This window comes from Chiloscyllium plagiosum, chromosome 19, assembly GCF_004010195.1.
Source record: "Chiloscyllium plagiosum isolate BGI_BamShark_2017 chromosome 19, ASM401019v2, whole genome shotgun sequence".
Classification (NCBI taxonomy): Eukaryota; Metazoa; Chordata; class Chondrichthyes; order Orectolobiformes; family Hemiscylliidae; genus Chiloscyllium; species Chiloscyllium plagiosum.
Window position 1 is genome coordinate 28,369,815 of NC_057728.1, and position 12,834 is coordinate 28,382,648.

Genomic DNA, 12,834 nt, shown 5'->3' on the forward strand with positions numbered 1-12,834 from the left:
TTCCGCAAATTCTTTTTTATTACATGTCAATGCTGCAAATTGTGTCAGAATGGTGTTTGCTGTGCATGGTTTGTCAGAGTGGGTGTTTATCACATGTAGCCATGTGGCTTGGAGGAACAGATCCTGTGTGCCTATAGGATTTCAATCGGGATCTGAACTACATGATTCAGGCCCTTCGCATGATCTGAAGGCCTAAACTCTGTACACTGACCACTCAAAACATCCTTGCAAAATGGGATTGTCCAAAACATTAGTGTGAATGGAATGATAAGTCAACAACATCACTGAGACCCTTACCTCATAGAATGCCAATTTCCCAAGCACAGTTGAGCCCCTTTTTTTTTTCACAGGACACACTTATATGTTAAAATCTAAGAATATCTTGCTAAGGGGTCTTGTCATGCAGTGGTAATGCCCATACCTCTAAGACAAGAAGCCCATGTTCAAGTCTGTCCTGCTCCAGAGGGTGTGTAATAGCATCTCTGGACAGGTTAATTTGAAAATATATTGAAGAATATCCTGCTGATTCCATTTTTGATTTTAGGGCACAATGGTAATGTTCCTTCCTCTGGGCCAGAAGGTCTAATCAATTCAAATCCTAGCTGTTGCTCACCTGTATCACAGCATGCCCAAATAGTTTGTATTAAAAAAAAGCTGTGGCAGGCAGTTACCTCCCAGCAAAAGAAAATGGAGGTTGGAGATCTGAAATAAAATCAATGTGTTCGTAATACTCAGTAGGCCTGATACAATCTGTGAAGAGAGAACCAAAATAATTTTGAGCCCAATATGACTTCTTCAAAAGACTGTATTCCAAAGAAGAGTCATATCACATTTGAAATATTAGCTCTGTTTTTCACTCCACAAACATTATCAGACCTGCTTAATCTCTCAGCATTTTCTGTTTTTATTATCTTCCAGAATAACTGTTTCTTTTTATTGTTCATTCACGGGATGTGAGTGTCACTGGCAAGGAGAACACTTGTTGCATAGTCTTAATTGCTGTTGAGCTGTCATCTTGAACCACTTTAGCCACCCGGTGGACACAATGCTGTTAGGGAGTGATTTAGTTCCAGACCAAAACAATGCATGACAATGACTTGGAGGGGAACTTGCGCAGTTGGTAGTGATCCCTTTCTTGGCTACCCTTATTTTTTCTAGATATTTTAAACACAGGTTCTGGAGGTGCTTGTGAAGAAATCAAGTAATATTAATTTGCATTATTGTTTGCCTCTGCCGTAAGTAGTTTGGTAGGATTGGAAAAGGAATGGCAATCTATTCAAGGTTTCTTCATAAAATTGTATTTATCAAGTTATGTGCCACTTGTATGAAGTATGCTAGCAATTTCTCTACATGATACCCTGATATACAAAGAGTGAATTTTGTAAACTCTCTCTCCAATCGGGAATGTTGCTTGCTGGAAGCGATTTTAAGAGTGTGTTGTAACTTTTTCTCCTTACGCACAATGTTTGAAACACATCTTCCTCACTAGGAGGACAGAATTAGTTCTCAGATATTTTTCAAGATTGTACTGTGTCTCAAAGTCCTATTTCTGTCTTTTCAGGTGAAAGCTGGATTCGGAGTGAATGTGATTGGGGTGGTTGCCGTGATGCTGGCTATCACCACCTGGGGATTTCCTTTATTCCAACTTGAACACTTCCCTGACTGGGTTTCTACTAGCAACATAACGAGAGGCCTTTAATCAGGAATCACAGAACAAGAGACACAAGGAGTCTGCACAAAAGATGGAATCAAGCCTGAAAATCACTTGATCAATGATGACCTATTTCAGCAGGGATAAGAATCATTACTCAGATTGCACACTGCATTAAGGAGTGCGAATATAGTTTGCACAAACCCCTCCAACTCCACTCATTTGGCAGCTTCAAACTTGGGAGCATTTGATAAATCCTTTTGAGGACTGTTGCAGCTTTTCTTTTTCACCTTTGGAAAAGTTTCTGGGACATGGAATTTCAAAGTTTTTACAAATTATGTTTTCTATCTCTATTTCTTTCAAAGGTGGTGACCCATGGCAAAATTCAGTTCCATAGCTTTTGGATCCTCCCTTAAGTGACTATTAGTCACAGATGGTCCAAAACAAGGGAGTTTGACTATAAGAGACATCATGATCAAGTGTGATCATGCTGCCTCCTCACTCAGCATTCTTTCCAAAAGGATCATGTATTAACAATCAAGAGCAGAAACCCTGGACAATGTTTTCCTTTCTAATCTTAGGGTACAGAGACTGATTGCAACATTTCCCCATCTGCTCTCTACATAGGCTGGGGTTTATATATGAAACATTCCTGGTCAGTCTGATCCCTACTATCACAGCTTAAAGCTCCTTTCAAAGTATTATATTTTAATCAAGGAGCTGATGGCTATGCAATGGATTAAACTATTAATTTAATATAGTTTAAGAGCAGTAACTTCCATGGGAACAGATTCCTTGCGTGATGTATAACTATGTGTATGACAGTTCAACATACACATATGAAACATTCCACTGCTGACCCAGGAATGTTTAACAGTGACCCTGGATGTATAGTTCAGAAACATCCCTCATTGTACTACAACAGATGGTTTCATCACACATCTGGACTCTCGTTTAACACTGAGTTCAGATATCTCTTTTATTAAAAAGGAAGTGCTGTAAATGTCTCATTGTATGAATACTGCCCTTGGGATAAATTCAACTGGGGATAGCTCTCTCTGAAAATCCTTCAGGATGCAAATAATGCTATGCCATAGCAGGTTCTCTATCTGCTGGAGAGTCAAGTTACGGTGCTTTTTTTAAAAAAAAATGTTTTTAACACAGTCTTAAGAGAAAACAAATAAACAAATAGAACAAGATGCAATTGACATTGCATTGATTTAGTCATTATGAGTTATGTCATCCTGCCTTGCCTTCTCTGTTTAGGAAGCCCTGCAATGAGAATGTAAAGATTTGAACTATTGAGCTCAAGTTGATAGGTTGGTTTTGAAATAGGCTACTTGCCTTTATACACTGAAGATCACCTCATTTTAATGGCGGAGCAGAGTCTCAGCCTGTTCCCTACTGGATGTAGTCCAGAGTGCAAAACTGCCAGTGCTTTTACAAAAAGATTAATTTAACATTGAGGGATAATGTAAAAATTGGAAGATGAGTAATTTGTCTGATGGGAATGCATTTGAGGCACATTATGAGGGCAAATCTGAGGATATAATACTCGACAAATAACTTGGCAAAATCTAACCTAGGGTTGCTGTTTGCAGACACCAAATGGGAAGGCTAAAATAGGAAATTGTACTGATACACATCACTCCAAGGACAAATGTATATCAATTTAATAGCTATCAAAAGTACATGCAAAATATGAGAGTTTCAGGACAAGTTACAACATGAACATCATAATAGCAGAGAAGTGATCATAAATCTTATTGCTAAGACACAGTCAGAAAACAAGAAACAACTTCTCTCCACAGTCTCTCAATGGTCATCTCACTATTGTTGAGGAGGGAATATTGCCTTCAAAAAGATTTAATATTACATTAAAAACAGCTAACATTTAATATCACACTAAGAAACAGTAATAATCATCTGTAACTTCATAGAGAGGCAATATCTTTGTGTCACAAAACCTTTGTGCCAATGAGAGTATCTCGATGACAAATACAGCTGTAACTCAGCACTAAAAAGGCATCAGTACATCTTTCTTGAATTTGATGTCCTATTATACATACTGCGCTTCACTTTATAAAAGCAAAATTCCTGATATTAAACCTCTTCTGTGGAGATGCCGTGTCAGTGACTGGCAATAGATAAATACTGCATATCTGCTTTTATCATATACTTTAGCTTCTCAGATTATCATTCTTAGAAACATTGGAGCACTGGTAAGCCATTCAGCCCATTAAGCCTGCTCCACAATTCAGCATGCTCATGGTCCCACATTTTCCCCATATCGCTTAACATCATTGTTATTTAGAAATCTGTCAATCTCCACTTTAAACATACTCAATAAGTGAGTTTCCGCAGATCCAAAGATTCACAACTCCCTGGACAAAATAACTTCTCATCGTTTTGGTCCTAAGTGGCTTACCCTTATTTTAAAATTGTACTTCCTGATTTTAGACTGTTCAACTAGGTGTAACATCTTATCAAAATCTATACTGTTTATCCCTTTAAGTATTTTTGAAGTTTCAATGACAGTACCTCTCATTCTTGAAAACTCTGAAGAATACAGACACAGTTTCCCCAGTCTTCATAGGACAGTCATATCATCTCAGGGACAAGTCTGGTGAACCTTTATTGCACTGTCCCCATGGCAATTTTATCCTTTTTAAGGTAAGGGAATCTAAAATGCATATACTTCACCAGATGCATTCTAATCAAGGTTCTATACATATTAGCAAATACTTCACTACTCCTGTATGCAAATTTTCTTGCAATAAAGGCCAACATACCATTAGCTTTTCTAATTGTTTGCTACATCTGAATATTAGCCTTCAATGACTTATTGACGAGGACACCCAAGTCCCTTGCACATATACATTTTCTAATCTCTTACTATTTAAGAAATATTCTGCTCATCTGTTCCTCCTACCAAAGTGGGTCATCTCACATTGTTTACAATTATATTCTATCTGCCATGCTTTTGCCATACTTACTCTATCTTTCCAAATCCTCTTGAAGCCACTTTGCATCTCCTTCACACCATACCTTCCCACCGAGCTTTGTTACTGAGAATGGGAATATTGCATTTTGTCCCCAAATCCAAATCCATGATATATATTGTAAACAGCCGTGGCCTGAGTACTGATCCTTGCAGTATCCCCCTACTCAAAAACTGCTAATCTGACAATGATATTTTTAGTTCAACCTTCTGTTTTCTGCCCATTAGCTAATCTTTAAACTATGTCAGAACATTGTCTGCCATCCACTGAGCTTTAATTTTGTTAAAAAGCATCTTGTGGGGGATTGGATCAAAATCCTTCTGAAAATCCAAATATACTATGTCCACTGACTCGTTCTTTCTCAATTCTGTTTGTAACATCCTCAAGATAAGGTTTGGACAAGCATAATTTCCTATTCACATATCCATTCTGATTATGGCAATCAGATAGTTATTATACAAAAGTCAATTTATCACATCCTGAATCGTAAATTCTAGTATTTCACCTACTTTGAATGTGAAGCTATTTTCTCATTCCTTCAGTTTTTGAATACTGAAATAACATTTGCTACCCACCAATCTGCAAGAAGTATTCCAGCATATGTAGAACTTTGGAAGATGAATATCAATGATTCTACTGTGTCCTTAGCTGCCTCTTTCAACACTGAGATGTAAAATATCATGTCCCGAGGAGTTATCAACCTTTAGTCCTAGTAATGTCTCCAACATAGTCTTCTTTCTATGTAATTTCTTTCAACTCCTCATTCTTCCTGTCCCTTGGATCTCAAATTCTAGAAGATTACTTGTATTTTCCTCAATTAATTCAGAGATAAACAATAATAATATTTAGCTTCTGAGTCATTGCTTTATTCCCATTTTATAATTTCTCCTGATTCTGCCCGTAATAGATCCACATTTATCTCAGCCACTTTCCTCTTTACATAACTCAACATGCTGCTCTAGAAAACCATTCCCAGCACACTTGAGGAACTCATCTTCTGCAAGACATTAGTGGTCATTAGGTCCATCCAGTCTATATATAGATTGAAGTCACCCATAATTACTACACTATGCTCCTGACTTTTACTGTGCCCCGATGTTGCGGCTGTTGTTCGGTGGCCTATATACAATTATCAATGTTAGCTACTATTTTTGTTTCAGCTCTAACTAAACAGATTCTACACATTGTTCTACAAATCTGAGATCCTGAGATCCTCCCTTACTAATGTGTACATCCTATCCCTTACTGCCAATGAAAATCCACCTTCTTTTCCTTTTTTGCCTGTCTTTCCTAAATGTTGAATATCTTGAATATTCAGTTGGTCTGGCAGCATCTATGAAGACAGAAAACAGAGTTAATGTTTTGAGGAGGTCCAGTTCTGCAGAAGGGTCGCTGAACTTGAAATTTTAGCTTGGTTTCTCTCCACAGATGCTTCCAGTCCTACTGAGTTCCTCCAGTAATTTCTGTTTCTCTTTCAGATTTCCAGCATCTGCAGTTTTTTCTGTTATTCCGTTCCCAGATTTTTTCACCCTGCAGCCATGTTTTTGTAATCATATGTTACATAATTACATCATATCCATTTACTGCTATTCATGGCTTTAAGTCATCTACCTATCCTGTTGCGAATGCAGAGTGCATATAAGTAGAATTCCTTTCACTTTTTTTGAAGATATATTCTAATTTATGTCTAATCTGATGTTCTAATTTTAGCTGCTGCCTGCCCTTGTTTGGCTTACCTTCTAAGTTTCACTTGTCACTTTTCTACTTCCTGCTGTTACCAGCTTTACCTGCTGTTTGAGCTACCCCTTAGGTTCCCAAAAACCTGAACGTCATTTTAAATCTCCTCAACAGCACTAGCAAATTTCCCTGCAAGGATATCAGTCCCAGTGCAGCTAAGGTGTAACCCATCCATCTTGTAAAGAATCCTCCAGGATGAATTCCAATGTCAGAAATCAGATGCCCTCTGTTCCACTCCAGTTCTGGAACCACTTATTCAATCAATCAACTTTCATATTATTTCACCAATATGCCACACTGAGATTACTACTCTTGAGGTTCTACCTTTTAGCTTTTTTCTTAATTACATAAATTCTCCTTCAGGACCTCATTGCCCTCCTTGTCACTTAAGAAAGAAACAGCACTTTGTGATACAATATGTAATGGCACGTCCACTGATAGAATACTACAAATATGTATTCAACAGCTTTCTGGTCAATACCACTTCACATGAATCATCTAGTCAACTGCAGCACACAAATTAAATCTGTCCCCAGTCACAGGCTGATGGAGAGAAAAATCCAACTTGAGATATCCAGTCACATACTCATGAGTTATCCATTCAGCACTCGTGCATTGATGAAATAGCTGGTCAGCATCATTTAGTAGGAAGCTAGCTGGTTAGCGCTGGTATGTTGATTAATTGATTAGATCAGATTCCCTACAGTGTGGAAACAGGCCCTTCAGCCCAACAAGTCCACACCAACCCTCCGAAGAATAACCCACCCAGACCCAGTTCCCTCTGACTAATGCGGTAAAAACAATGACTGCAGATGCTGGAAACCAGATTCTGGATTAGTGGTGCTGGAAGAGCACAGCAGTTCATTGGAACTAGGGTGAGGTGGGGGAAGGGGAAATGAGGAAACTGTTGACGTCCACATTGATGCCCTGATGAAGGGCTTTTGCCCGAAACGTCGATTTCGCTGCTCCTCTGACTAATGCACCTAACACTATGGGCAATTTAGCATGGCCAATTCACGTGACCTGCACATCTTTGGACTGTGGGACGAAACCAGAGCACCTGAAGGAAACACACACAGACACGGGGAGAACATGCAAACTCCACACAGACAGTTGCCCAAGGCTGGAATCAAACCTGGGTCCCTGGTGCTGTGAGGCAGCAGTGCTAACGACTGAGCCACTGTGCCACCAATTGAATTATTATTCAATGCTCGTATAGCGATCACCATATCCCATGAGTGAATAAAAATAATAAAAAACCTGGTCAGTGCTAGTACATCAATGAATGTGGTCAGCTCCAGTACATCAATGAGTTAACCAATCAGAGTCGATACGTTGGTGACATATCCAGGCAACCCTGATAAATTAGCTATATCAGTATGTTATTGAGTCAGGAATGGTGCATCAACAGAACACTCCAATATCTACATCACTAAGTTATTCACTTGGCACCAGTATACTGGTGAATTATTATACTGGACCATTTACTTGGGATATATTAGTAGAAAATTCTGCTGTTTAGCTAAACAACATCAGTGATTTTCCATAGAGTACGAGCATGCTATCTCCTAGCATAAGCTGAGAAGATTTTCATTTATCTTCTTATTCTAATGTATCTAATAACTTACTTCTAGCCTATCATTCTCTATTAAAATCATAAAGGATTAATTCAGATCCCTGCAATGCCCCAAAGTGTGGCTGATTATAATTTTATTAACCTTGGTTATTATTGAAGGCTCAGATCTAACTGGTACTAACCCCATGACTTCCTAAAAAATCAAACATAGAGCAGTATTTTATCTACAGACAGCAACCCTCACTTTGAGCTCATTGCTTCATTCTCTTGAGGACATTATGACTAAACCTACTTTTTTGACACCTTGGATCTTACTCATCACAGTCACCATGTGAAAAGTCCTGTGACTTGCAATTTGGCTCACTGTGATTCTGAAATGTTATTCATTCTGCAGATGTTGATATTTCTACTCCTCCCTAACAGAATAGATAATTCAATATTTACAGTCTTGCATACACATTCTCCTATCACTGAAAAAAAATTGTCTTATTAGGCAAACAGAAGTTCAAAGTTCTGTTGAAGATAATTTGGTGCTGAAAAGATCCTATCCTTGTCACTGCCACTCCAACCACCACTCCCCACTCGTATATATTTTTTGAAAGAAAGAGCTGCTTATCCTTTCAAAACCTCACACAACACAAAACTAATTGATGTTGCCTGCCTGAGAAATTCAAAAGCTTGTCTTGGACACTTTTGTTTTTCTGTCAGAATACAAATTGAGACTGAAAGAAAGGAACCAAGATGTCTCTGCTCTCTTTGAAATTTGCACATGATTGTTCTTATTTATGGGGTTTAATAGAAATATATGTACATGTAAACGTTGTCCTCCATCTGGAACTTGATGTTACTCCTTAAACCTCTAATAGGAAGTATAAACTGTAGATCTGATCATCATGTGAAGAATGTCTAGGATCCTTGATGGCATTTATCAGCTCCTGTTCTGAAGCTGTTGCAGGATTTAGCTGTCATTACTTCAGTATGCAAAGTATATAAAACCTACTGCAACATCTCAATTAAATGTCTTGAGATGGTCTTTTCCAGTTTGTTGATATACAAGAGAATGGGAAGACCCACTTATTTAAATGTTTGACATTATTTCTGAAGAATAAGAATACAAATGAAAGAAGAATCATTGAATATTTTAGCATGAAATATTTACATTCATTTAGAGTTTCAAGCACTGATCAATAAATACCACATATCACGATAACTTGTTTTGTATCATTTATGTCTGCATCTAAAATAATGGCTCAGAAATAAACCTGATGGTGGAGTTTCAGTTTTCGACACAATCAGGAAGATCACCAGAAATTGCACTAGCAAAGTTATATTTAGGTTTTCAATATAATTGATTTGCACAAACTGAAATATAATGGGCATGATCCAGGCATTTGGACAATGATATAAGACGCATCTTTTCCATTAAAAAAAAATCCTGAATATACTTGAGGCCACAGTTGAAGTATGGTGAGCAGTTCATTACAGCACTACTTTGAAAGGATATATTGTTTTTCAGAGTGCAGCATAGAGTGACCAAAATGGTACCAATTACTAGAAAGGTTAAATTACAAGGGGATCACACAATTAGGCATGAAATTAACAAATGGTCCAGGAAGTGCAGTGCAAGTTTGGAATTCCCTTCCAAACACTGAATTTGATTCTGGATTAGCTGTTAATTTAACAATAGAAGTTGATGTTTTCTTTTTTATTAACTAGAAGTATTAATGAATAGGAGACTAAGACACTAATTTGTAAGTCAGTCACTATTTTATTAAATGATGGATCGCGTTTGAGGGGCTACGTAACCTAAGATGCAAAGATTTTGTTTTAGCTAAGTTTAAGTTGCGTTGAGCTTTTTGGAGAGATTCTCAGTGCAGGCTCCATGTAATTTCTCACCACATTTTACCAAACATATCTCATTAACACCTGCCTTACCCCAACTGCATTCTTCTCATCTGATTCCAAACCTATCTTACCATTTGATGTTCACACAACAACTTGTCATTCAGTGGATATTCACAGAAAGACCAGTATCACTTGTACCTGCAAAGTCTTTGCTAGGTCGCTGCTTTCCACCTGGACAAGTGTTGGCAATCTGGTGATGATCCTCACTGGCAAGGTAATGGCACAGCAGCTACAAAGCCACACTGCTTACAGCATGAAGCCAATATGCCTGATACTCTCCTTGCACATTCTCTCACTCTAGTTGTTGGTTAATCCGTAGACCACACAGTTTACCTGTCCGTAACTACGTCCCATCTGAAGACTCACTCTGAGTCCCTGCTATTCTTTCCCCAATATCCTTCCCCAATGGTCATCCACATCTTGTCTGTGAAAGGCCATCATCACATATAGGCAAGTATTCAGACAAGTGCACACATAAGCTTTTATTGACAGCTAGTACAAAGGGAACACAAAGGAAACTAATACAGACTGCAGTTTGCATTCATAATGCAAACCAAAAGCTGGTATCAAGACTTTTATAGTGCATAATGGTCTTCTGCACACAGCTCACATCTACAAGAATTGAATGTCAATGAGGCCCTATCTACCTTGTAGCGACTGATGCAGCTGAACTCTATCATCCACATGGAGAGCTTCCTCCAGCTCATGTCCTCACCCTTCTCCTAGGATGACTGATCCCGCTCCCCGGCTTCTCAACATCTATCACACTGCCTTGTTGTCTGCTTCAAATGTACAGAGCACAGCCCACCAGGATAATATGGCACAATCTATCTGGACGTAACTGGAGGGTTGACCCAAGACTAGTCCAAATTTAGGAACTATCTCTTCAGGTGTCCTATTGTGTCTCATCATGGCTCAGGTCACAGCAACCAACTTGTAGAAGGTGCTGCACCAGTTCAGTGACAACCACATTACATCAAAAAGGGAGTATCTGTTGCTTTCTATCCCATTCCAGATCCACTTCAACCATTCCACTTTCCATTGCATTAATTAGAGTTCACCATCATAGTGGCATGACTTATTTTACAGCCAATTTCCCATGGGGGACCCATAGAACACTTGAAAGTTCCAAAAGTGATAGGATAGTGTTGACTCGCATTCATTCCCCTTTTAAGTTATTGCTGCTAACTCTTATATCACTGAGATGACAGTGTCTGTTTGTCAAGTACCAATGGCTTGATGCAATATAGATTTGCCCAGAATTTGATGCCTCACTATGTTCACTCTGTATTCATAGCACAAAAGTGGAGAAACATTTGCAAATTAAATGATCACTGCCTAAAAGGATGGGAGAGTCAAGCTCAGGGTTGAAGTTAGGGAAAGCAACAGCATTTGCAGAGGTGGGAACAAGGATGGTAATGGGGACATTCTCAAGGTATATTGGGGTATGTGTAACAGCACTAGATGGGATGGTAGGCTATGGTAGGGGGATTTTTGGCAGTGACTGCTACCATGACCTCCAGAAGCGGAGTGTAGAGGGAAAAGGTGGACATCACTAAGGTATAATGCCAGAGTTCAGTAGGCAGGGAGAACAGTTGGAGACAAAGTTCAATGTGCTGCATCTCCACATCACAGGGATGGATGCAAATGAGGTGTTGGAGTAGAACAAGACACCAAAGGAACGGCAATATACATCCAAGTCAGGATGGTGAGTAACTTGGAGGGGAATGGGCAGGTGGTAAGGTTCTCATGAATCAGCTGTCATTATCCTTCTATACCTATTCTTACAGCATTGTATTTATCTGACTCGGCCAGTTCAGTTTCTGGTTAATGATAACACCCAAGATATTGTTAGTGGGGAATTTAGTGATAGTAACGCCATTGAATGTCACTGGTGATAGTTAGATTTTCCATTGTTGGAGATGGTCATTGCCTGACACTTGAGAGGCATGAATGTTACTTTTCTGCATTTGTGCATGCACTGCCTCAGTATTTGAGGATTTGTGAATGATGCTGACATTGTGAATCACCAGTGAACATCCACGCATGATGCCAATTTCCACGTGTTTCTTATTGATTCCAGTTTTGCAGACCATGTTGCGCTTATGTGATCTTTGCTTTGACTTTGTCACCCAGAGCAACTCATTGACTACTTTGGGAAAGAAAATGAAACAAATGGGGATAAGTTATGAATAATGAAGGCAGAATGGAAACTTCTTGCATGCCAGGTGTTGCTCTGTAGGATCAGTTGGTGGGTTGAGGATTTCCAGGGATGGATCTGCACCCTTATTGCTGCAGAGTGGGGGCAGGTGGGTGGTGGGGAGTAATATCCAGTCACAATCATGATCACTGAGTTGCAGGTGTTAAACAGATTGCTCCCAAACAATAGTTTCAATGAAGGCCTCAGACTAAACCAAGAAGTTAAGTAGATATGCTTCTTTGGCAATTATAAAAAGAGGGTAGCCCTCAACTAACCATCTCCTGCACAACAACTCCAGGTTCTGTCAGTTCCTTTCTCATGGATCGCTCTGTGGCCAGCAGAAACACCAGATGTAAGAATGTAAAAAGGTCTGGAATCTGGGCCTGCATTTATGTGTATTACATGGCAGAGAGGTGACCAGGGGCTTTCACAGGAGATCAGGTACTGAAACTCATCTCCATATGATGAGAAGATATGGTAAAGACCTCACAGTGTGACCATACCCCATTTCCATTGTTCTTTGATTTAAGCTGAAGTGGTTGAGGAAAATGCAAGCCAAGCTATTTGCCTAAACTAAGGACATATTGTTGTAAGTGCTCTGTATTTTCTTATATTTTCAACTTTAAAAAAAAATTAATCTTGTCAAATAAATGTCCCTCTTAAGCAACTACATCATATAAGATGTCAAAGAGTTAAACTCATGAACATTTGATGAAAATGGGCACCATTTGAAAATGCATTACAGAATTGTACAAGAGAAAAA

The 12,834-nt window shown here is 38.9% G+C and overlaps 1 protein-coding gene across 1 annotated transcript in view; it reads left to right on the forward strand.

The window, feature by feature from the left end:
- The window catches only part of slc13a4 (solute carrier family 13 member 4), a 115,380-nt gene extending 111,854 nt beyond the window's left edge, over window positions 1-3,526 (forward strand). The window contains exon 15 of the mRNA XM_043709429.1: window positions 1,562-3,526. Within this exon, the coding sequence (XP_043565364.1) occupies window positions 1,562-1,699 (138 nt within the window). The 3' untranslated portion in view covers window positions 1,700-3,526. The remainder of the gene's footprint in view (window positions 1-1,561) is intronic.
- Window positions 3,527-12,834: the final 9,308 nt, after the last annotated feature.